We start from the raw sequence: 26640 nt of genomic DNA, 5'->3' as shown, positions 1-26640 counted from the left end.
CTGTGCTGCAGATTCCCCATCCCTGTCCCCGGGAGATGCTGCTGTGATGGATGGGGTTCAGGGGTCCCCCTGCCCTGCAGCCCGTCCCCTGGTGGGAGCGACTCTCACTTCACCCCGCAGGGTCTGAGAGCAGGAGAGGTTTCTTAGGCCACAGATGGCCAGTTTCTGGCAGGAGTGACAGCAGCAGCTGTCGGAAGAGACAGTCCTTCCAACCCGTCGTGGGGAGAAGACCCCAAGGGGGGGCCCCTCTGGGATGCAGCTTTCCCTCTCCTCTGGCTGGCTGCCTACCAGCTCTCCCTTCCCCTAGCCTCTACCTGTGGCCCCCGCCCTCGCCCCCCAATTCCAAGCCAGCTCGGCTCCTCCCTCCTGTTTGTTCAGGGCAGAGGTGTCACCTGCCAGCTGTAGCGCCAGGATCCTCCTTTGGCCCTGGGAGCTCCTTGGCTCGGGTGGCTCATATGTAGGCTGAGTCTCCCTTTGGCACTCCCCCCACTCCATCGCATGCTGCTGCTGCGGGGTGTCCCACCCCCTCCGCCCGGGGGCCCCTCGAGGTTCCGCTCCCCCCTGGCCTGGGGATGGGGCATGGCACTGTCATGCAGGGTGGCGGGGGGCAGGGGCTGATGGCTGCAGTGCTGTGAGGGCCATGGCCCTGGTGTCCTTGGGGCCATGGCCATGTTGGCGTGTGGGGGGCCCTGGACACATCTCTGTTCCCCCCGCCCCTCAAGCCCCGGGGTGTCCACCAGAGAGGGGTACCTACCTGTGGGTCCGCTCCCACGGTCTGGAGATCCCCGGGGGTCGGAGGCCCTGCTGCTGCTCCGGGATGGCAGGAGGAGGATCTGCAGGCTGGAATCGGTGGAGGAGGAGCCCCCCCCCTCCTCCTCCTGCCGCGATGTCCCGGGGATGGCCTCCGGGGGGGGCCCCCAGGGTGCGGGGCTTACCTCCGGGGCGGAGTCCGTCTGCAGGGCCTGCTGGGGCTTGTCAGCCGAGGTGTCAAGGGTGGCCGGAGGGGAGGAGGTGTGCCGGGAGCCCAGGATGTCCCTGAGCTCCCTGTAAAAGGGGCAAGTGACGGGGGCGGCCCCAGATCGGCTGGCCGCATCCCGGGCCCGGGCGTAACCCTGCCGCAGCTCCTTCACGTTACTGCGGACATGGTCCGGAGTGCGGGCAGGGTGACCCCGGGCAGCCAGGCCGTCGGCCAGCCGAGCGAACGCATCCGCGTTCCGCCTCTTGCTCCCCATTACCTGGAGCACCTCCTCCTCGCTCCAGAGCCCCAGCAGGTCCCGCAGCTCGGCCTCCGTCCAAGAGGGGCCCCACTGCCGCTTCCCAGACTGCTTGGTCCTCTGGCTGCCCTGGCTCCCCTTGGGGGGGGTCCCCTGGGGGCGCTGGGGGGGCTGCTGGGCAGCCATGGCTGCTGACAGGGGCTGAGGGCTGTGCAGGCTCGCTGCCGCGTGTGCAGGCAGGAGCCTGCACGTTGCCTCAGCCTCCTGCAGTCAGGGCGGGGGAGGGGCCCTTTAAGGGGCCGCTCCACGCGGCCACCAGTGAGCTGAGGGGCTGGAGAGAGCGTCTCTCAACCCCCCAGCTGATGGCCGCCATGGAGGACCCGTCAATTTCGACGTTGCGGAACGCGGCTCGTCTACACTGTCCCTACTTCGACGTTGAACATCGAAGTAGGGCGCTATTCCTATCTCCTCAGCTGCGTCTACACGTGCACGCTACTTCGAAGTAGCGGCACCAACTTTGAAATAGCGCCCGTCGCGTCTACACGCGTCGGGCGCTATTTCGAAGTTAACTTCGACGTTAGGCGGCGAGACATCGAAGTTGCTAACCTCATGAGGAGATAGGAATAGTGCCCTACTTCGACGTTCAACGTCGAAGTAGGGACCGTGTAGACGATCTGCGTCCCGCAACGTCGAAATTGCTGGGTCCTCCATGGCGGCCATCAGCTGGGGGGTTGAGAGATGCTCTCTCTCCAGCCCCTGCGGGGCTCTATGGTCACCGTGGGCAGCAGCCCTTAGCCCAGGGCTTCTGGCTGCTTCTGCGGCAGCTGGGGATCTATGCTGCAGGCACAGGGTCTGCAACCAGTTGTCAGCTCTGTGTATCTTGTGTTGTTTAGTGCAACTGTGTCTGGGAGGGGCCCTTTAAGGGAGCGGCTGGCTGTTGAGTCCGGCCTGTGACCCTGTCTGCAGCTGTGCCTAGCATCCCTATTTCGATGTGTGCTACTTTGACGTGTAGACGTTCCCTCGCTGCGCCTATTTCGATGTTGGGCTGAGCAATGTCGAAGTTGAACATCGACGTTGCTGGCCCTGGAGGACGTGTAGACGTTATTCATCGAAACAGACTATTTCGATGTTGGCTGCACGTGTAGACGTAGCCCTCATGAGGTTAGCGACTTCGACGTCTCGCCGCCTAACGTCGAAGTTAACTTCGAAATAGCGCCCGACGCGTGTAGACGTGATGGGCGCTATTTCGAAGTTAGTGCCGCTACTTCTAACTAGCGTGCACGTGTAGACGCAGCTCAGGTGTGTTATGTACAAGACACGAGAAGTCATTCTTCCACTCTACTCTGCACTGTTTAGGCCTCAGTTAGAGTATTGTGTCCAGTTCTGGGCACCGCATTAGAAAAAAGATGTGGAAAAGTTGGAAAAGGTCCAGAAAAGAACAACAAGAATGATCAAAGGTCTAGGGAACATGACCTATGAAAAAAGGCTGAAAGAACTGGGCTTGTTTAGTCCGGAAAAAAGAAGATTGAGGGGGGACATGATGGCAGTTTTCAGGTATGTAAAAGGGTGTCCTAAGGAAAAGGACATAAACTTGTTCTTCTTGGCCTCTGAGGATAGAACAAGAAGCAATGGGCTTAAACTGCAGCAATGGGGGTTTAGATTGGATATTAGAAAACAGTTCCTAACTGTCAGGGTGGTCAAATACTGGAATAAATTGCTGAGGGAGGTTGTGGAATCACCATCTCTGGAGATATTTAAGAACAGGTTAGATAAATGTCTGTCAGGGATGGTCTAGACGGTACGCAGTCCTGCCATGAGGGCAGGGGCCTGGACTCGATGACCTCTCAAGGTCCCTTCCCGTCCTTGTATTCTATGATTCTATAACTCTATATGATTCTATGATTACATCACAGTGCAGAGTAAGGGGCATACATATAGAGCATATGCTACTCATCTCTTGAATGAAAACAATATTTTTGTTATTAAGTTTAAAGTTGTGTGTAGTTACACAGAATTACACCAACAGCGTGTATGCTACGTGAGCTCCTCAGTTTCATTTGACCATGTAAGTTTCCGGTCTTGTGTAAATTAGCTAATTTCACTGTGATTATCCTGTATTAGTTATAATTTTATGCATCATTAACACTATAGTATGTACGTAATCCACAAAAAACTGTTACCACTCCTCTACTTAAGATGCATTGATGACATCTTTATGATTTGGACCCATGGTACAGAGGCTTTAGAAGAATTCCACAGAGACTTTAACAATCTACACCCCACCATCAACTTATGCCTCGATTACAACATGCAAGAGATACATTTCCTGGACACTACAGTACTAATCAAGGATGGCCTGATCAGTACCACACTGTACCGAAAACCTACTGATCGCTATACTTATCTACACCCTGACAGAGTGGTAAAGCCCAGCTGTAGCACTGTCAGCTCAGTGAAGACACAACAGCATAATTTGTACTTCCTCTCCCAACCCTGGGCTTTACAGACTTATCCCATACTGTAGCCAGCATCCAGCCTGATTGCGGTGACCTTTGGTGCTCAGTCATGAACTATTGTACTACATCTTAACGGCTAGACTAGCCAATTAACTCATAATCGCAGTCTGCAGCCATGCTTAGAGCCCACACGTCTGTACAATATTAAGAAGTGCTTAGAAGAGATACAAAGCACTCCCACTTCTTGTTGTCCTCTGTTATGGAGGAAGCCATTAGTATTCAGCGTGTCTCATAATCAGACCACACAGGTTTAATTAGGAACCCACTTTGGAAATGATACACTTTAGTTAAGGAGAGACATTGAGGAAAAAATCAGTACTAAGAACTTGTGTGAAAATCAGAACTTGTTCAAATAAATTCCCCTGTCTAATGAATCATCAGTTCAGTACTTGGTAAAGAGAGCTATTACAATGACGATACTTAATATCCTTTTGAGAGTTACTTAGATACAATTAAATCGCAGGTTGTTAGGGGATAGTAGAAGAAGAATGTGAAATGTGCTTCTGGGCAAAAAACATACACATGACTTTGAAGGAGAAGTAATTCTATGAGCACAAAAGACTGAGAATAGGTTGTCAAAAACACACACACCCATGATTTTTTTTCACTCAAGAACATACACAGAATACAGAACTTCTGTGAGACAGCTTAAATAAGGGACTTTCCCAAGAAAAAGGGGCTGGATGGTCACCGTACTTTAAAAGCCATTTGCAGTGGCCACTGCCATTTACAGTCCAATATTGGGATGCCACTAAGGTGGACCTCATTGCCTCTGTCTTGTGGGGAGAATTTAGTGCTCGTGCTTGCCCATTTCCTGTTCTTACAGGAAGGCATGGGGAAGACGGCCACTGCAAATATGTTTTACTAGCTGCTGCTATAGCAGGACTGACTGTTGATGGGAGTATGAAGGCAGCAGCAGCTCTTTTAGGTATTATGACTAAAGAGTGGGTAGACATTATTAAACTGCAAACCTTGAAATCTTTTTTTTATTTCAGAATTGTGGGCTGGCAATTTACAGAACTGCTGATTAAACAGGTTGTTCTGCATCTCTGAAAAAAAATCTGCCTACTCCTAATGTGCATTCCATCATTTCCTTTATAGTACACGAAATCATAATGCTGCAAAAATGACAGTGAAAAGCATAGGATGTAGAACCACGAAGTGTCACACATATGTTTTAAGGTTTTGCTGTGTGGTCAGTTAGGAAAAAGCAAAGAGGTTGTGAGAAGGAAGTTCCCTTGTGTGTAAAGAAACCCCAAAAAGAGTGTAAGCAAAGTTAACACAGCTGAAGGGGAATGCAGACAAAGTAAATTATTTTTATTTACATTTTCTTCTTGTGCTTTAATTGTTCTTTTTAAAGGGTGCCTCCAGTTTACAATATTTTTGAAGGCCTTTTTTCATAAATCATTGAATTTTTATATAACATTTCAAAGGTATAGATTGGTCTATTTTCAGTCACTTTTGTTCCCCTGTAGATGCATGGTGTTTATGTAGGCAAGAATTGTGAGATGTAGAGTTAACTCCTCCTCACCTAGTGTGAGGTGAACACACTGTCACACACTTATATTTGCTCTTTTTCAGTCCCCAGTAATCTCTCCCATCTTCTATTACTTATCAAAGATAATTGCTAATGGCTTGGATATCTTCTCTGTCAGCTCCTAAAAGTATTCTGGGATGTATTTCTTCAGGCCCCGGAGACTTGAAGACACCTGATTTATCTAAGTACGTTTTAACTTGTTTTCCTATTTTAGCCTCTGATTCTACCACATTTTCACTGCCATTCACTATGCTACGTGTCCAGTCACCAATAACCTTCTTGGTGAAAACCAGAACAAATCATAAAGCACCTCTGCCATTTCTGCATTTTCTGTTATTATTTTCATAATTAATGCCAGTGAACATAGTTCTTTTCTTGCACCTTGAGCATTAGGAGGCGTTAGGAGAAATTCTTGCAAAGGGCTGGCATTAAGCTTTATCCCATTAAACTTGGATGATTTTCAGCTTTGGATGAAGACCTGTCCAACCTGAGAAGACCAGGTTCTTCCAGGTAAGCTCATGACCAAGCAAGAGATCAGCTGGGGATAGTGGTGGAGGGGAGAGGTTGGCTGTCAGCAACTATCAGGAACTTCTATTAAAAGAGCAGGAGGGACTCTAGTTGCACCCTCTGGCCATTTCATGGCCATAACTGCTCAAGCTGGGGGATCTTACTACAGAAACCAGATGAGAAGTCAGGGAGGGGGCCCATGTGTCTGAACACAAACACACTTGCAAGGATCTTGAAAGCGGATAAGCTAGCGAGGAGAGAATGGCATTCAGAGGCTTGTTTTCTAAATCATCAGTAATTCTCTTATGCTGTCTATGAGTAGAGAATATGTGCTTGATTTAAAACTCCTTTTACACAATCTCTATTTGCTTCAATTGTTGCATGTTCCAGAAGAGTTAAACTACAGAGTAGCCACAAAGTTGAAGCTCTGGGAAAATGCATACATGGGCATGGCGGATGCTTTGTTGGATGGATCAGTCCTGGTAATGTTGGCTGAGATTAGTTGGACTATGAGGTACCTACAACTTCCCTGAAGGGGTAGCGGACTGTGTCTATGCCCAGGAAGTATGCCAGAGAGGCCAAAGAGTTTTCTGTGACTCCGGAAACATACAAGTGCATGGTTTCAGTTTGTGGTGCCCAAATACAGCTTCCTAGTGAATTTGGTGAGGTCTGTGCAAGAGTATATGATAGCAAATATCATTAATTATTCTTTAATGTTCTAGAAAAGCTGAAGACTGGACAATTTAAGTAAATGTCTGACTGTCAAATGTTTTCTAACGAGTGGCTTATGCATATCAGAGGGTTGAAGCTTTTTGATTCTTTTCTCCTGGGAATGCTATGTTGTGAATAGCAAATTCTTTCTGCTAGGGCTCAGGGGATAGTATTTTCTGAAAGCTTCAACTAATACGCTCTAACATTTAGACAGCCAAATTGAAGCTAAATATTGATGTAATATTGTCTCCTTTAGCATGTCCTTTTATGTTGACATTGAACTTCTGGGTAAAAGAGTGGCTTATATCAGCAAATGAGAAAATCCTATTATCTTTAACTGTCTGTTCATTGATTAATTATTCAGCAAAGTAAATATATAAGATTTAAATTAAACTTTAATTAAAGATTTTTTTCTGAAAACTTGCCTCTTTAGGCTTCTCTGATGTTTAATTCCTTAAAAAAATAAAAAGCCTAACTTGAGTGTAGCTTTTGGAAGAAAATTTCCAGGCTTGCTTTGTGTCCATATGGAAAGTTAGATAGTGATTCAACTTGTCCCATAATATACACCCCAGTATCCTACAGCATTCTCCACTTACCGTAAGTGATCTAGATTCAGAGGAATACTTACTTTATCTATCAGGTTTTTACATTACTACTGGAATATTTCCCAGAGGCATCATTTAAGTTCTTGGTACTTTGAAGAACGACAGTCATTGTTGTAATGCCCACTAATTAAGAGATAATATTATACAGTCATATTGTACATTGTGTAGGTAGTATTATCATGTATCCTAAAAGATTCTTCAAGGATTTAATACAGTAGTCACCCCACGCACCACTGAAATGAATTGCAGGAACACCACACAACAGTTCCGGGAAGGAGGTAAGAAATACCATATCCTGGAAATCCCTAGACTAGTCCATGAAAAATGTGCTGGTGTTCTACAAGAAACTGGCTCTCTACCATGTTTCTTATGTCCAGTACTTAAAGTGCAGATGGGGATGGTCATGAGGGGTAAGATACCCAGACCAAATAAAAAAGTAAATAAATCCAATGATCTGAGGGAAACAGCACTTTAAATGCCGTTTTACCAAAGCTGCTGCTGCTGCTGTCCAGTTATAACAGATTCCCCTTTCACTTTTTTCAGACCACTTTAAGCACTATTGTACAAATATAGCTGGGCACACACGGAGTTAAAGGGATGATGCTCTTTGTGAGCTGAGCTCCAGCAGCCATCACAGCATTCTCATAGCTCTTGCAGTCGTGCTGGGGGCTTTGGCTCATAACACTGCAGTACTTCTGAACCCATTGATAAATGTTGATGGCCTGATATAACCCAGTAAGTAAGCTTGGGCTGCATCAGGTCCTGCCCCTAGGGAAAAGTGATGGTCCTGGTTTGGGGAGGGGAATTGGTCCTGTCTGAGTTGCGGGGGGGGGGGGGGGGTGGTGTTGCAGTAAGTTCCTGTGCTGTGGGAGGGGGTGTCTGGAGCAGGGTTGCCCACCCTGCACTCACCCTGAAGTGGTGGCTTTCATTCTGCAGGGTTGGCTGGGTTCTGCTCCCTGCTCTCGGCAACGTGACCTCCAGTTTAAAACGCCTTTCAGGTTTGTCCCCACTTCTCTGACAGTGGCTGACTTGGCCAAACTTGTGGACGTGATGGCACATAGGGTCACAAAATCACATATTCAAATTTGTCCTGAATGGCCCCAGTCATCATGATAGAGGGTGGCTGGGCCAAACCTCAGCGCACTGTGGCTCTGCACACAGTCACAAACACAGAGCAGGGAGCTAAGCCGAGCTAGTCCTGTCTGTCTAGAGCCAGAGGAGCTGCCACACAGCCCTTTGAAATATTCTGTCCCTCCACCATGAACATAAACTTCTTTAGCTCACCAAATGCTACAGTAATAAGGGCCATAAAAGTTCCTAGATAAGTTGTTTTGTTTTCATAGCAGGGCCAGAATTACCGACCTGACAACTACCTTCATCAGGTCACCTTCTTGCAGCGGTTACATTCATGGTGTTCAGGAGGGCTACATTTTCAATGTTTCTAATGCACTGGCAGGCTTCATTCATTTTTTCTCTCTGTGGGCCTCCTGAATTCTCTGTGACTTTGTGCCACTTTTATCTCCTGGCTTTCTTCTCTGATTATTCTGAGTGCCCATGTGTCATATCCTACCAGATAAATGAGGGCTTTCACAATGGGGCTTTAGATATGCTTATTCTTGTGAGTCATGTAATTTGCAATATGAGAAACTAAGGAAAAAGTGACAAGAAATTAGAAATGAGTTACAGCTTAATTTTTAACATAGTTTCACTATTAAAATCATATTTTTCTGATGTATACTGTACTAATTTTAACATTCCACCCCCAACTTGTCTCTAGGAAAGATATGATAATGTACATGCAATCTTGAAGACAATTAAGCCTATATTAAAAGTATGCTAGTAAGTTGTTTGTCCCTGTTGAAGATCATGAAGGCTAGGTAACTCAGCTGCTGGTCTCTGAAGCTCTTTCTTCACTAGGAAACAAAGGTGGATTCTGAGCTCAAGTGAGTTAATGTAGCAACACACCATTCCCGGTGTGGGGTCTGGACATCTGTTCTGCTCATTGCTGTGTTGATAACCTTTGGCTGCATGCACGTGCTCTGAGAATGCAGTGTAGGGCCTGCAGCTAGCCGACACTGCAGTCTTCGGAGAGCCCCCAAAAACTACAAATAAAGTGAGGTGCAAAGGCACTGGAACCAGGTTTATTGTCGTTGATGCATGGTCTCCAGGCCCCCAGGCACCTAGATAGGCATCTCTGGTTTTATGCTAGTGCATGCATACGTCACAGCAATGGACTTGGCACAATCCAGTGGGAAGGAACGCCTCAACTATCCACTGGCAGAACGACACAGCCCCTCAGGGTGACACTGGTATACACAAGTACAAACAAGTTACATGTCTGTGACATATCTCGGGTGCCTCTCCTAATTGTAATAAGCTGACACCCCCTTTGATGTAGCCATATGCTACCCATTACCTTGTAGATGGTGGTACCATCAAAACAACACTATCCATCATGTTGCCATCCCTGTCAGCCCTGTACTGAGCCTGCGTAGGAATGTCTCTGTTATCTCTAGTACCAAGCAAGATGTTCTGTTCCACCTTCCTGGAATGTTCATGTACTTGGTCTGTGCTAGATGTTAAGCATGTGTTATTCCACAGTATCAGCAGCCCTTGCCAAACTCCTGTGAACTGGACTAATAGCTTTGCTTTTTGCTTTAGCTTTGAAAAATAAAAACACACAGGATTAAAAATATGTTAAATTAGAAATGCACATAGTGATGTTTGCATATATTCAACACATTTCTATATTTCAAGTTAAACAGTGTAAGAAACTGCTTTTTCCCAAGCCATCCTTCTTACATATTGAGACCTGTAAGTAATGTTACTCAGCTGTACTAAAAAGAGCTTATTGAGCAGGGTGTATACTATCAATCTATTCTCACAGGTTAAAGACAAAAATATTTGTCCTTTTCTACTTTATAAAGTACAATATTTGATATGCATATGTCTACATCTCATTCATCTTGTAAAGATGGGGGTGGGGTTCCCATCTCTTTGAATGAGATCTGTTAGTAGTTACATTAAGTGCTGTGGCAGGCTGTTATATGATTGGTTAAAATATTTCTTTCTTGGAAGTTTATTTGCCAATTCCTTCTGTAACTCCATTGTCTTTACAAAGATTTCTATATCCTGCATTTGATTTTAAGAAGAGGGATTTTTTTTTCTATTAGGAGGATTATGGCTATTAATGTAAAATATTGCTGTTTAATATTTCTACAAATCTGAAAGTATTTCTGGAATTTAATTTGAAATCTTATCCCTGTACATTGACCTGCTTTATGTCTAGCTTTGTTATTGGTGCAGGAAGGGTGGAATGGGAAAGGCCCAAGTATTATTGATCAGGTACTGTGTTCGTTGTTGTCTCAGTTTTTAATTTCCTAATTGTTTGATTTTCCTTATGCTATATTTTTTACTATTCTTGAGGGAGAATGCACAGGAAAAATGCTGTACAATCATACAGAACATTTTTTTCTCAGAGGGCATTTAACTTTCCTTTTGATTCCCCATCAGAAGTGACTTAAACAGGTCTTCAAAGGCCAGGGCTGCCTTTCAGAAAGTAAGAAATTAGGCATGTGCATGAGACACCCAGAATAAATGAGTCAGCATAACCAAGGTCACCCAGATCCTGGGAGGAAAACCTGAGGGGACTCTTTCACAAGTTTCAGGTCTTACCTCCCGGGTCTAGCCCCCTTGGGACCTGAGTGATCCCAGACTAGGGATTTTGCTGGCCCAGGAGATGTCAGTGTCTCATGCTGGCTTCCCACCCCACACCCCAGGTTCCCTCCTGGCTGCCACCCACAGCTTCCTGACCCCAGCCCCAGCTTCCTGGCTCCAGCTGCCCACTCCATACCGCAGCTGCATCTGGGACCAGCTGCAGGGTGCCTGCTTCCCAGCCCCTTCCCAGTCCCTTCCCAGTGCAGAGATGTTGCCAGACTGGAGAGTCCCAGATTTCAGACGTTGAACCTGTAGTTAGTAGTCTTGGAGAAGTTGAGTACAGGAATAAGAAATGATGTTGAGTTGTATATTGGGATTACATGCTGTGTACAGTGCCTTACCTACATGCTACTTGACTGTAGAAACTGCTTCATATGCAATGAGAACAGAAGAAAAAAAAATTATGGCCTTGATCCTACAATTGCATTCATGGCAGTGGCCCTTCATGCTTGTGCAGAACCTCATTGACTGAAAAAACAAAAAACAGTCAAGTAGCACTTTAAAGACTAGCAAAATAGTTTATTAGGTGAGCTTTCGTGGGCAGACCCACTTCTTCAGACCATAGCCAGACCAGAACAGACTCAATATTTAAGGCACAGAGAACCAAAAACAGTAAGCAAGGAGGACAAATCAGAAAAAGATAATCAAGGTGAGCAAATCAGAGTGGAGGGGTTGGGGGGAAGGTCAAGAATTAGACTGAGCCAAGTATGCAGACAAGCCCCTATAGTGACTCAGAAAGTTCCCATCATGATTTAAACCATGTGTTAATGTGCCGAATTTGAATATAAAAGCCAGCTCAGATGTTTCTCTTTCCAAAACGGTGCGATAATTTCTCTTCAGTAACACACATACCTTTAGGTCATTGACAGAATGCCCCATTCCATTAAAATGTTGACTAAATGGTTTGTGGATCTGGAGTGTTTTGATGTCTGTTTTGTGCCCATTGACCTTTTGTCTAAGGGAGTTAGAAGTCTGCCCAATATACAAAGCACGTGGACATTGTTGGCACACGATGGCATATATGATATTAGTAGAGGAGCATGAGAAAGTGCCCGTGATTCTGTGAGTAACCTGGTTAGGTCCAGTGATGGTATTTCCAGAGAAGATATGTGGACAAAGCTGGCAGTGGGCTTTGTTGCAGGGAAAGGTTCCAGGACTGGTATTCCTGGGGTATAGACTGTGGCTGTTAGTGAGGATCCTCATGAGGTCGGGAGGTTGTCTGTAGGAGGGAACAGGCATGTCACCCAGGGCCTTCTGGAGTGTAGCATCCTGATTAAGGATAGGTTGTAGGTCTTTAATAATTCGTTGCAGTGGTCTGAGTTGGGGGCTATAGGTGATGACCAGTGGTGTTCTGTTCTTGGCTTTTTTGGGCCGATCTTGGAGTAGCTGGTCTCTGGGTATTCGTCTGGCCCTGTCGATTTGTTTTTTTTACTTCTCCTGGTGGGTAATTCAGGTTTGTGAATATTTGGTAAAGTTCTTGTAGTTTTTGGTCTCTGTCAGTTGGATCAGAGCAAATGTGTTTGTACCTAAGAGCTTGACTGTAAACAATGGATCTAGTCACTTGTGCAGGATGGAAACTAGAAGGGTGTAGATAAGTACAGCGATCAGTAGGTTTTCGGTACAGTGTGGTACTGATCAGGCCATTGACTGAAGCTGAGTTCTGCATAGGGTCTGTGCACATGGAACCAATTGCAGAATGGATTGGTGCCTAGATCTGTCAGTGGCTGTAATATGCTCTCTGTAGTAACTCTTCTCCATTTAATGCCCATCTCTGGCCATTGGAGTTATTTGGTTCTAGCAATTGTAGGTGCACCATTGTAGGTAGTCTTATTGTATCATGTTCTCCATAAACTTCATCGGCTCAGTCTTAAAGCCAATGAAGTTTTTTGCTTCCATTACTTGCCTTGTAAAGTTATTGCAGAACCTCACTCTTCCAATTTCATTCAATTTCAAGTCTAAACTTATGGCCAGTTTATATCCATTTGTTCTCATGTCAACACAGGGGCTTAATTTAAATAGCTATATTTAAAAAGAAGCAGTTGGAGAAATTCACGATTGGACCAGGTAAAGATTTCAAGGTAATCATGGCAAATCTTTCCAAATCAAGTTGGACTGTGATAGTTTCACCCTCAACTCCTGCATTTCACAATCTTATTTGACTTAAGTGAGACCCTTCACCTTCCTTTAAAATGTTTGATACCGGGACCTGTTTCCCACCCTAGCATTTGTGTATCTAATCAGTGCCAAAACTTAAAATCCCTTAAGAGTTCGTATGTCTAACAGTGTTTACATTTAGGCAGTGTCTACACTGCCACTTTCAGTACAAAATCCTGAATCATTCAGGGGTGTGAAAAAACACCTCCCTGAGCAATGTACATCTTAGTGTTGAAATGTGCCAATACAGGTAGCACTTTAATGTTGGGAGCTGAGCATACCTAGATATGACGTCTGTTTAACTCTTCTCTTCCTTGCTGCCTCAGTGCCAGGTTCTGATCTCTTGTGAATATCAGCTGGGGGCGTGTCACGTAGGAAGCCTGATTCACTCCTCGCTGTCAGAATGGGGGTCTGCTTATTTAGGGACACAACTCTGCTCTTCAGCTGGAATGGTCAAAGGGGTCTCAAGGAGGTTGGCACTCAACAACTGTTGAAATTCAACTGAAATTAGGTAACAAAGCCCCTTCTTACTTTGCTGAAGGGAGCAGGTAGCTCCCTGGCCACAAGGTCACTTACAGGGTTTGTTTGTGATGACTTGATTTTCAGTTTTTTGGAAAGGAAAGAATTCAGAGGCAGTAATTGAATGTTTCAAATGAACTGTCTGCCATGAATATGACGGGGATCAAACCATATTGGAAAACCTCAGACATCTTAAAATCTTGACATGCAGATTAGTGGTAAGTGGCTTGAGTGGCTATTTAGCAGTAATTTACTGGGTTTATAAATAGACTAGATTTAAAAAGTGTGTATTACAACTCCATTCTTCCATAAAATTCTACTTCTTTTCAATTATCTTTCTAGCATACTAGATGAAAGCTATAAAATAAACAAAACGTTAGCATATACGTAACCTTAGAACCAGCAGTGACACTGGCTAACCAGAAAGTAGTGCAGCAAAATTACAGGCAGTTCAGTTGCTGAGTGAATCACTTACTAAGAGCTTAGAAGAACTGCTGATGCAAGTGTAGATGCTATCCTTGAAGTGTTGGATCATTGAAAATGAAGTGGTGTCACACTGCATTACACTTAGAAGTGCTTGCTCAGAAAAGGCCTGTGGGTCTATCGAATTGCAAACATGGAACGTGATAACTAATCTGTGTATTGGCATTGGGCATGGACAAACCTGAGCTATTACCCAGGACTTCAGAGCAGCTTGTACAGCCCATGCCACCACAGTTTCATTGCTGCTGGGACCTGAGCACCCACCACACAGATAACTGGCACATTGTGTTGACCAGCATGAGGCGCTGGTTACCCAGCTGGGGTTGGCTGCCATGGGGCCAGCTACCCAGCCAGCCCCACTCCATCACCTGGCACATTTGATTATTGGCACCTCCAGTTCCCCAGGGTTGGTGGATAGTAGAGATGTTATCGTTTATCTTTGGAAACTGCAATAGCACCCTGGCATTGCAGTGTAAACATACCCTTAAACATGAATAGGAAAGCTATTGCAGCCTAGGGCTAAGGTGCTGGGGGATAGCTGCGTAAAGAAACTTAAACCAACAATTCTTAGTGCTCTTCAGATGAGTGCATCATGATTGTAAGCACTAACCTGAGACCCATTCTTTTACATTGTATTTGTGCGCCGTATTCTGCCGCAGTGTTGGGAATATACATGAAAGCTGTCAGTCAGTGATGGAGAAATAGCTGGTTTTTGTGTGTGGTTAATAATCGGATCATATTTGGATGTCTCCTGTTTAAATACCCTAGAGTAGCGGTGGACAACCTGCAGCTCGTGGACCCTCTGTCTACACACACCCGCCAAGTGCCTCTTGCACAGTGGGGCATTGGAGCCCTGCATTTCCTGCTCCTCCACCTCCCTCCCAGCACTTTCTGAGTACCATGAATCCATTGACTCACACTCCATCCCCACTGCTCCCCCCACCCTCCCAGCTGGCACTCTGCAAATCAGCTTTTCAAGCTCTGGGAGGCAGGGATAGGCGTGGGGATGAAGTGTAAATCGGGCGATTTGTGGGGCTCTGAAAGTGCTGGCAGGGGAGGGGAGGAGTAGGAAGTGTGGGGCTGCAGTGCCCCAGTGCACAAGAGGTGCATGGGAGAGAGGGACAGACAAGGGCCATGGGCCACAAGTGGAACCCCGGTGGGCTGCAGGCTGCTGCAGCCCACTGAGATAGAGGGCCACTCATGCAGCCCACTCACTCTTCCTGGTTGCCCATCACTGCTGTAGAAACTTGGAAGGGTGGGGAACTCTGTGTTTTTCCCTTTCCTTCAAAGGCTTTTACTTCCCAAGTGGTAAGAAGAGGAAAGCACGGCTAATGGATTTTCAAACTTTTCCTGCTAGCCAGTGAATACTAGGCTAAGAATAGGAATAAACTAGAAAACAGCTCTAAGAACACTGAGTACTCCCAGCCTTCCCTCTGCTGCTGTCAGTGCAGGTGAACAGGCAACTGAATATCTGTATTGTGCTAAGATTGATCAAAGACATTGGGCATTGCTTGGCTGGCTGAATGTGGCCACTGTGAAAGTTTGGAGCATAAGCTTTTGTAGGCAAAGACCCACTTCGTCAGACTCATGAGTACCCCACTCATGCATCTGATGAAGCGGGTCTTTGCCCACGAAAGCTTATGCTCCAGAATAGCTGTTAGTCTATAAGTTGCCACAGGTCTTCTTGTTGTTTTTGAAGATACAGACTAATGCCTCTATCTCTCTGACGCTGTGAAAGTTCAGCTTACCCATGCCTGGGGCTCTACACTGAGAAGTAGGAAGAGTTTGATTTCACTACGTAATCAGTGTCATAGAGCAGGTGTGAAGTCTCCCACTTCCTAGGCAGTTTAAGAAGGGTTGAAGTTGAAATATGTGTTTCCCGGTTAAAGCTGTGTTACTTGGAGCTCAGTTTTTCTGTTTCCACCACCATAAAAGCACCAACTGGCAAAACTTCCTTGTGAGGACCCTGTGAGTGGTACAGTGCAGGGGCTTAATAGGTGAGCCTGCACTCTGAACATTCTGGCAGCTATTTATTTCCCCGAGGGAAAGATGATGTAGCTAATTAAGGGCAATTAGCTAGTCCAGCTGGTGACCCTGGGTGAGCTTATGAGCCAATTAGCCCTTCAGTTCAAAATTGATAGATGCACAGGAAGGAAGCTCAATAGGGAGATGAACAGGGCTAGCTGAGCCCAGCCTTTCAGATCCCTCTGCTCCTCACAGGTGCTGAGACAAGGGCTGAAAGTACAGGAATCATTGTAAATAGCTGTTGCACAGAACTATAAGGGTGTTGATGGAAGGAGGGGAACTCAGATAAATAGCATGCTGGACACTCTGCCAGGAAAGTCTGAGCCAGTTTCTGTGGAGCAAAGAGGAAACAGTAGAATGCACCCTGCACCAAGAAGTACTAGAATGACTTAGCTCCCTTTCTTTTGGCACATATTGCTAATCCAAGCTTTATACAGTAATCCCTCGAAGTGCACAGTTGTGAGTCACGCTTAACTCACATCAAAATCCCGCTCCCCTACCCCGGTTCAACCCCCTCCCCATAAGGCTGTTCAAACACCCCCAGCCCTAGTTCAAACACCCTGCAACCTTGCTTCAGCCCCACCCTGCGCAGCTGCAGATCACCACTGCCCCGCACCCAACCGTTGCTCACCCCCCCCACCCACACACATGTGTAGCCCCAGCTCACCAACCCCTGTGCCTGGTTCTGGGTCACCCCCCTCCATGCGCAGCTCTGGCTCAACCCCGCACAGGGCTGCATGGCCTCAGCTCAATTCCACCCTCCTCCTCCCCCTGCAGCCCTAACCCACCCCAGGCTTAAACCCCCTACGCCCTTCCCATGGCCCCAACTCACCACCAGGCTTAAGCATCCCCGACTGCCCCCACAACCCCAGGACTTACCTTTCAGAAGGAGCTCCAGGTGCTCCTGCTGCTTCCCTGGCTGCAGAACATGCATTCTGCCAGGGAAGAAAAGCCACCCCATTATTTACGTGAAATTCGAGTTATGTGAGGGTGTGACATAACTCGAGACATTACTCTACATAGCTGAAAGCAACACTCACTGTTCAGTTACTAGATGAATGTGTCTTCACTTTTTTAGATATGCTGTTAGGCAAGGTATAATACATACTACTTTTCTTCATTTGTTCTGTATCCTACACTTTTTTAGGAGGTGAGAGCTGAGCATATTTCATGTTTTATTAAAAATCTAATATCTTTTCCCTAATGCAAATCCTGTATTAACCATGATCATGGGATTTCCCCAATACTCTTATTAAAGCACTATAAAGTGAAGTTTCTCAGCTTTGGCAAAAAAAAACAGCATAAAGTGCTTCAGTAAAATTAAACAACTTGATAAGGTGTTCTTCGTTACCATGTAAATAAATAGCCATGACCCTCTTCCTTATGCTGTCATGGTATATAAGGTTGAATCTTATTGACAACAGTGCTTTTGGATTTGCTACCGCCAAAGGTACCAGTTACTGTGATGATGATACCACTTTTTCAGCGTGCTGGAGGCTAGGCAGTGATCCAGAGTCTCCTAGCTACAGTTCGTTCTGTATAAAACTATGACCCAGAGGTTCAGAAGAAGAAGACTTAAATCTCACGAGCTCATTTTAAAAATTAACTTTAGTAATACTACTAAATGCTGTAGTACACAAAACATAAAGGAAAAATAAAATTCCTTATTGTTTCCTGAGCTGTCTTGAAGGTACCAAAGTATGGACTGGAGAATTATAAAGCACCTGTGTGAATTTTCTTAGTAAAATGCTTTCATTTTAGTAGCATTTTTTTATCAAAAATGAGATTAAAACAGCAACTGTAGACAACTTCTAGAAGCCATTATTTCTATCCTTCCCAGGATTTGCCAGATCAGGCTTCTCTTTTAAATCTCCCTGGCCAAACGTCTTGGCCTTCTTTCTTTCTCTGGAAGGCTTCTCACACACTGTCAAGAATCCTGGAAGCCAAATGTTTTATTATGGAATAGGAATATGTTCTCGTGACAGCTTCTTGGGGTGCTCACAGCTGTTGGTTACCTTATTAACCAGTCTGACAGAAACTTTTTGTGCTAAAATGAATGATAGGGAGCTATTACCTCAGACTGTTGGCCACCCCGGACAAACTTCTTAGAACTCTGCCAGCCTTTATTCTGCCTCTCAAGGAAAACTTGGCGCACTCTACTCCCTCAGGCCCCTTGAAGAGCATTCCCCTCTTGTATCCAGCCCCGGTCTCTGTAATTACCAAGTGTGCTGCCTCCAAAGAGATAGTAATCGCACTTGCTCACTGGGTTCTACTAAGAAATCCCACTTGCGATAAAACAAAGAGAAGCCTGAGTAAGTGTTGTGGAAGCATGTATGATTACCAAACAAACCCAAAAGTATAATATGCTTCTAGAAGATGAACATATAATTTTAACAGACTACAATCCTTCCTTAAGGTCAGTTTCTCACCTAAAGTAATTATCTAGCCCCTGGGCCAGGGTGCAGCTTTCACAGATACAAAAAGTACTGTCCTATTTGCCCCTTCACTAAAAGACACCCCTCCCCCCATGAAATCCCCTTTTCCTCTTGTCCAGAAAATTGTTGAAATGTACCCAGGCCCCCCAACAGTGGAGGGCAAAGGAAGCAATCTCCCCCAGGCCCAGTGATGCAAAGGGGCTTGGGCCTCCAGCAGCTACAGTGACAATGGGCCTGGCAGTCCACACAGCTTTGAGAACTGGGGAGGGATGTGTCATGGTCTGGGCGGTGCTGAGCGCTGGCCATCCCTGGCCACACCCCTTGCACCTGACTCTATGCCTCTTCCAGGGTACAGAGTCACCCCCCCATTTTATCCCAGGACCCATGGTGGTTGTCAGCCCCTCTCCATGTATCACTTTGAAGTGTACCCCCAGATAAAGTTCTTCTCCCATGGTGCTTGTTCTTTCCTGTGCTTGATCCCATTTTATCATTCTTTGTGGTATCTTTCTGTTTCTGTTGACTTAATGTGCACATGAAGCTTTCTGTGGGTTGAGTTACACAGTGCTAGATTTGCATCAGAAACCTAGGTGGAGAGGTAAATCAACATTTCTTTATTTAGGGAAAACTATTTATCTATCCAGCTTATGAAGTTTAAACATGATTTTAATACATACACATCACAATCCTTGATGACTAGTATGATGCAAGTTTTCATTTGACACCTTACCCAGCGTTCTTTATAGATAAATATGATGACAGCAATACGTTCCCTGCAGTGAGTTTGTCAGGCCTGACAGGAGTTGTTGAGAGATGATAGTGAACTTTTTTGACAGTTGACATTTTTGACAGAGACAATTAGGATCATCGCTTTATCATTCAGCTCAGAAAAGGCGTCATAAAACTATGGCCATTAGTGTGCAATTTTTTTCTCCTCCCACTCATCCAGCTTCTGCTATTATGGGACTCAGAGAAGAACTCTTCCCCTTTTGTCTGTACTCCTCCGCTTGTACTTTCTGCTTGTATATTTTCCATGTTGTATCATCTGTCCTCCATGCCATTTTGTTAACCTTGTATTGTCCCTTCCCTGACTTGTGCCCTTCCACTTCCCATCGCTCAAGAAGTGATCATCAAGGAATATATGCATTCTGCTATTTTACAATACTCTTCTTGTAAATTTTCTGATAGATACACATCTCTGTTTGTTGAAAGCTTTGAAAAGAGACATAAAGAAAGAAGAGTGTAACTTGTTCCTCAGCTCCTGGAAAAAAATAAGAGTACAGAACAGTTTGGGGAAATCCTGAGAGAGTAAATATTCGATAGCTGTCAGTAACATGGTGTTTCCCTTTAAAAACAATCAGTGGCAGACATACTGTCCAGCTCTAAGAGCACTTGTCCTGTTGGGGTGCTCTGGGGAAGTCAGACTTCACCTGCTGGCAGAGTATAGCATGCATGGCACTCCCTGCCTCAGTTTCCCTCCCTGAGGGTGACCTTCTTGGCGTTCCAGACACCAGGCTGTGCTGGACATGTGATTTAGACTTCTGGCCAAGTTGCAAGCCAAACTTAATCACTTCCAGTATAGTAGAAGTCCATCTAAACCATGGCAACCAACAAAAAGGTCTTTCATAGCTTCTTTTCAGCATGTCCTCTGGGCCCTCTTTCCTGCCACTTTGTAGACTACCTTTGAGAGGCTATGATTCCAGCTCCAGACTGACCTTGCTGCCAATTCCTGTTTTTAGGCCTAGGTGTCCAAATAATTTATCATTTGATCCTCTTTAGTCCCACTCCCTCAGGCTGGGAAGTAGCTTATTAATTACAGCACAGATGTATTTGGCCCATTTATGCCTTAAATGAGCCACTCACTTTGTGGCAGTCTTCCCTCCCTACAGTCTTCCGATGCCCAAGGTAGGTTCTACCATATCTACAAGTTCACCAGCTGAGCCAGGACAGTATGCAGCAACAGGGGTGACAAAGAACTTCTGAGATTAATCTGTCTCTCCCCTTCCCACCCAGAACACTTTCCTCATAGTGAAAGCTTGAGATGCAATCCCGTCACATTGTCTTCCAGCAGCATTACTTGCTGTCACACCCCCCATGGTTTATGAAAATTGTCTTATAAATATTCACAGTTCAAAGGTGCTTTAGGCAAAATGCACTATGTAACATACAAATTTTAAAGTCTTGATCTACTGAATGTGTATATTCTATTTTTGAGCATGTACTAGGCTTGCATGTGAAATTAGAAATATGAAGTGTGGATCTACATAATTTTGCATGTGCTAATGATGTCCATTAATGATATTCTGAAAACTTAATGGCCTGGTCCTCAAGGTAACAATCTGTGAATGGTTTTGATTTTCCTGTAAGTGTGGATTGTCATTGGTCATGCCAGGACATGTGGTCAGACCACCTGGTGCTTGAACCTCTTTTGGATCTGGTATTTTCCTCTGAAGGTGCAAAAAATTTGAACTGAGCACAAAGAACTGAGACAAAATAAGTATAAAGTGGGGGAGTGTGGGTGACAAACAGTAGGGGGAGTGGCCAGACACCAAGAGACACCGCCACCCACCCCCACTTACCACCAAGATGCCAACTGGAAACATCAAAGACTGAACAAGAGGAAGGATTGGGTCCAAGCCAGGAGGCTGCCTAGCTTCTGAAAGAAATTATTAGAACAAATGTTAGTATAAGAATTCGCATGTAACAAGTTTTTTAGTGTATTAGGCTTAATTTGTGTGTTTTGTCTATTTTGGCTTAGTAACTTACATTGATCTGTTTTAACTTGTAATCACTTAAATCCTGCTTTTTATCCTTAATAAAAGCCACTTTTGTTCATTATCGAGCCCAATGTAAATAACTGTTATCTGGGAGGAAGCAACCAGTCTGCATCTCTCTTTCATTGATAAAGAGGGTAGACATAGAACCTTCCTCTGTGTAAAACTTCTTTACATATTAAGGTGAATTTATTTGGAGTTTTGCTCCTCCTTGGAACTGTGTTCTTGGGTGCTGTCAACGGCCCTATAGCTGAGCCCTCCCAAAGCTGAGCTGGATCAGCATCTGTGTTGTTCTGCTGTGGGGCTCTTACCCCAACTCTGTGCCGTTGGTGGGTGAGACCAGAACTTCCAGCCCAGCAGGAAAACGGAGTTGGGGCACCGCCCCCAGAGTATGGAAGCAGGCTCATTGGCATGACCAGCACACCAGGTGACAAATGGTCTAAATTTCTGCAAGGAAAATCTAGGCTGGATATTAGGAAAAACTACTTCCTACTACTACTAAGAAGCTAGTGAAGCCCTGGAATGGATTATCTAGAGAAGTGGTGCAATCTCCATCTGTCGGCCAGGCTTGACAAAGTACTAACTGGAATGATTTAGTTGGGGTTGCTCCTGTTTTTAGTAAGAAGTTGGAGAAGATGACCTCCTGAGTTCTCTTCCAACCCTGATCTTCTGTGAACCCCAAGGGGATCCCTTTGAAACCAATGCATCATACCTGGAGGTTTTTATATATATAAAAATAGTTACTTACCACCCTCTTGCTACAAAGGATATCCCTTTTCCCAAATTTCAAGCTCTTAATGGGACAGACTTTTGATATGTTCTGTCTTCCCATATGAAAACAAGCACATGAGTCGTGAAGAACAGCTCTGTCTCCTCTTCAGGTAGCCAACTGTTTTTATGTGCCTCGCCTTCTTTTACCTAAAGCACACCAGATATTTATCCCTGGCTAGTGCTGAGGCACATCCTGCCACTGCTGCTATAGTTGGTCCTTCAAAAATTCCAGGACACTTGCCTTCCTCTCTTACTGATGCAGCACACTTCCACACTGTTTTGTCTTGTTAAAGGGTTCACCACCACTACCATACACCAACCTAGGAAGATAAATGTTCTCCAGCCAAAGCAGGCATCTTTAACTCTTTGCCCCATAATCCCTCTTGATAGAAGGGTGATCTTGTGATCCCATTTCTGGTACCAACCACCCATGTGGTGTGGCTACCCTGTAGTGCCCCCTGCTGGCTGAACATGACACGACAAGCGCTCCCTCAGTTTTCCTCTCCAGTGATTTTTCTCCTCAGCTTCCCAGACACTGACTTGTGCTGGAGATATGGCTTAGCCCTACAGCCAAGTTGCAAACAAAACTTAACACTTTCCAGTGTGGCGAAAATCCATCTAAAAGTCTAAACAAACATAAAGGTTCATCCATTCTTGCGGGCTTGTTTTCAGCCTCCCCTATGGGCTTTGTTTCCAGACCCTTTCTGGGCTCTGAGATAGCTATTTAACCTCCAGAGCTTGTTCCTCTGAAGTACTTTTGTCAGCCCTCCTGAGCTGTCTTCACTGCATCCTTCTATGATCTGGTTTTAAAATATTGGGCCCAAGCTAGCGATCCTGCACTACTGTCCCCCTGCAAACTCTGGCCGAAAGCCTTCCTGCTCTTCAAGAATAGAATGTAACCCCAGAGGAGGTGTTGCCCAACAAATGAAGTTGAAAAATATATTAGGTAAAGCCCTATATCATTCTTCCTGTCACTGCACTAGTTTATGACAGTTTTGAGCACAATTACTGTTTATTTTACCAGATTATGTTTCCTTTCTATTGGGAACAGCAGCACACAAAGACAAATACAGGTTAAAGACTCTTAATCAGAAAGCAGACAGCTTAGTTACTCAAGAGACCCTCCTTGCTCTATAATTTATTTAATCTTTGTTCATTATTCTCCTTAATCTCTTATTAAATATGTTTTAATCCTAAAGTGATAATTAGAAAAAAAGTAGATGATCCAGAGCAATTAATGTCATTTTTGGCAACCTGATGGCTCTTCTGCAGGTGAAAGGCCTGCACGCAAAAATGTTTTGATTTTTATCTTCATCACTTGCTCCTTTTAATCAGGAGGGAAGTAGAACATGGTTATGAAATGATAATTCAAGAAGCTTGAGGGATAAAGAATTGTAATTATAACCACTACTGGATGTGTCTTTGGCAGTGATTTCCTCCCCCCATGCAGTATTTATGAAATAAAGTTTAGTAGTAGATAATAAAGTTGAATAGTAGATTAAATTTGAATTTTACATTTACCATCTTATTTTTTGTTAACTGTGGAGAGTGACAAACAAGCAGAATATAATTAAACCTTGAAGAAAAATGTAGGTGTCTTTATATGTGTGTATTCAGTTTAACCTTTCCTATCTATATCTTACATCTGTATATTGCATGTTAGTAAAACACTGAGTAGAGAAATGGTTCAAAATCATATCCTCTGTAAAATGTACCTCATGTTGGAGGGACAAGGAAGGGAATTAGAGAATGCAAAGATTTGGTTTTAGATAAACAGGAGTGTACTGTAATCAATGAATTTACAACACGTTGTGGGGCTTTCATAGCATCAAGAATCAGTGACGTTGCAACTTTTTAAACACTTTGGTAACTCTTTTTATGAAGTCTTTGAGTGGCCCAGGTAAAAAATGGTTACCAGCAATTCGCAGAAAAAATGTGTCCTTGTAGATGTCTGTATGTCCAGAGATAATAAATGTGAAGAGCACTATCAACTGGTAATAAAGAATGGGATATGAATGTTTCATAAGTTTGTGAGTTGAGTAAATTGTGGTTACGTTGAAAATAGCTCCCTGATTGTGCTTTGAACTATATAATATTAAACAGTGTCCCTGTCCTGAAGACTTTTTGATCTAAGGGCTTGATCCTGCAGACACTTGCAGAAGTGTAGGTTTACTCAAGTAGTTCTGTTGACTTCAGTAGAACATAATATGTAAGTAAAGATGCCCCATGTATATAGATGCAGTGGGAAAACCAGAAGGCAGGGTGGCATAGTTTGTGTGTGTTAGTTCATACTTCTTATGGACCTCATACATTTGGTTTTCTATGAGATGAGTTACTGGTTTATACAGGGCAGTGTCCATACTGTATAATAGTTCTAATGTTATCTATTGTGATGAATTACAAATGCATTATGTAGCTCGCTTTGTGATGATGTATTGACTTTAGTTGCATATAGCAGTCTTTTTAAATGATCTAACAAAAGTATGTCTAAATAGATTCTAAATTTAACATGTCAGTAGCAACACTGAAAGAATTTTGCTACAGAGCCAAATTAATGTACTGAAGTGTTCAAGAAGACAGTCTAAACATATGTGAGATAAGGACACGCAGAATTCAGTCAAGTGAAGTGTGAAACACATTTGCTCATTTTTCACAACGCCAAGCATCTATGCACATTAGTTACTTGAAACCAAACAGGTTAAGAGTTTCTTGTGTAGACCCATCTTTCTCTGGCTACCCAGGCTGACCAGGGGCTTGGTATCTAAGAGGCAGAATTAATAACAACTTAAGATTCCAGGCTTTGCACAAACCTTTCATAGACTTCCCTGGAGTGGCAGCCAGTTAGTGGTTTCTGTTATTTATTGAGGTGAGCTCAAGGAAGCAGTTAGGTTAGGCACATAGGGGAAGTTAAGGCATAGGCTCGTGCCTTGGGTCCAAGCTCCTGGAGTCAAACAATGGCATTGGAATCTCAACTTTAATTTAAAATATAGTTCTCAATGTTACAAAGAAAAACTTGAAGATGTGCCCTGACCGTTACTGGTGTAGTATTCATTTCCTGAGCCTGCTGGCAGCATGGCACTCTAACTCCAAGAGGTGTGAGAAGCCACACACTTCTGAATGGATGTTAACTCTGAAACTTGCTGCCTTGTGGGCCTTCAACCAGTACCAACCCAGCAGAGATCTCTGCGTGGAGGCCTGTTGTTACCAGATTTGCCTGTTGCTCTGGGATACGTTCATTTATTTGGGGTTACAGGGGCGAGAGGTGAATAATTCTGTCAGTGCGCTGCTTGTGACACTAGTGTTCCTAAGGAGCTTTACTTCTCCTTTCTGCAAATTCCCTTCCAATGGAGCTAGTCTGCCCAACCCCAGCTCCACAGGATTAAGTTCTTCCCACTCTGGGCTTAGGTAAATGGTAAATGCACTCTCTCCCTCTCTCTCTCTCTCTCTCTCTCTCTGTGCCAGAGCTCATCTGAGAGGACAGGTTAATCAGCACCTATAAGCTGACCCCTTATATTTACCTGTCCTCAGTGGGCCGGTTGCACAGCAGTGCCAAGCCGTGGCCCTTATATACTGTAGGACTCAGTGGCTGGGTTAAAACAGCGCTCTCAGCTGCCACCATCATATACCACCCCAGTTCAGAACCCCCTCCCCAATCTCCCCTTTCATATCACAATCATTCTACTGGTAGCCCACTCGATGGGCAAACCCCACAGGAGTTCTGGGCACCACAGAAATCTTTTAGCTTAAGTACACGAAGCGTTGTTGCAGAGTAAATGGGGAAGCCAGAACAACACCTCTGAGGATGAGTGAGCCAGAGAGGAAGAAAAAGAGAGAAGCCACCAGTTTAACAATGAAAGTTATTGATTTCTGGATAGTGAATATATATTTAACAGTTACAATAGTAAATAAACTAATTACAATTACTAGGGCTAGCAAACCATATAACTAATTAGATAAAGCAAGGTTAGGAGGCTATGCCTAGAGAGAGAGAGAGATCTCACCACTCCGTGGGGCTTGCTCTAATCAGGGTCCCAAATTATGGTAGCCAGGGATCCAGAGGGCAGGAGAGAAGCAGAACCCCCAGCACGATCAGGCAAGAGATGATGAAGTCTCAGTAGAACTGATGCAGAGTTTACATCCAGCATCAGAACAGTTTGTTGAGCAAGGGTAGGTGTTTTTGTAGAGACAGGACAATGGTTCAAAAAGAACACCGAGTTTGATTAGGGGTAAACAGAGGCGAGACAGTGGATACAGATCATGCCTTGCTATGGGCGAAGTTCCTTGAACAAGCTCACAATGCAACTAGGCAGTTTCAGTATTTTGGGTATCAATAGGATCCATTACTACAACTGGTCTGATAATAACTAATTTGGGTGTGAGCAGGCCTGTGTTCATTAGCATCTGGAGTTTCCCATCAGACAGTACGTCTCTGCTTTCAGTATCCCATAGTTCAGTGGGGTTCCTGCTTTGGAAGAGCTGTTCTCCATTCAGTATGCTAACAGAGATGTCTTTCTGTTCCATCTTCAATGCAGATGAGGCTAAGGGTGTTTCCTCAGTCCAGACACACTTGTTGATAGGATTTAGATGTGTCCGCCCCTGCCAGTTTCAGTGCTTTGTCTTTGATTCAAGCAGAGGTCTCACAGCTCATAACAGCTCACTTATGATGATGTCAGGA

At 44.7% G+C, this 26640-nt stretch overlaps 1 protein-coding gene across 2 annotated transcripts in view; it reads left to right on the top strand.

Annotated features, from left to right (window-relative positions):
- SLC36A4 (solute carrier family 36 member 4) overlaps positions 1-26640 on the top strand; it is a 232796-nt gene that overhangs the window by 180004 nt on the left and 26152 nt on the right. The window contains exon 11 of one of the 2 annotated variants that reach the window (XM_074984052.1): positions 5312-5413. The exons of the other annotated variant lie outside the window; for it this stretch is intronic. Coding sequence (XP_074840153.1) covers positions 5312-5361 — 50 coding nt within the window. The 3' untranslated portion in view covers positions 5362-5413. Of the gene's footprint in view, positions 1-5311; positions 5414-26640 lie in introns of those variants that run through there. 2 annotated transcript variants of the gene reach the window in all.

The sequence above is a fragment of the Carettochelys insculpta genome, chromosome 1, assembly GCF_033958435.1.
Source record: "Carettochelys insculpta isolate YL-2023 chromosome 1, ASM3395843v1, whole genome shotgun sequence".
In the NCBI taxonomy this organism is placed as follows: Eukaryota; Metazoa; Chordata; order Testudines; family Carettochelyidae; genus Carettochelys; species Carettochelys insculpta.
This window is presented reverse-complemented; position numbering and strand designations above follow the sequence as displayed.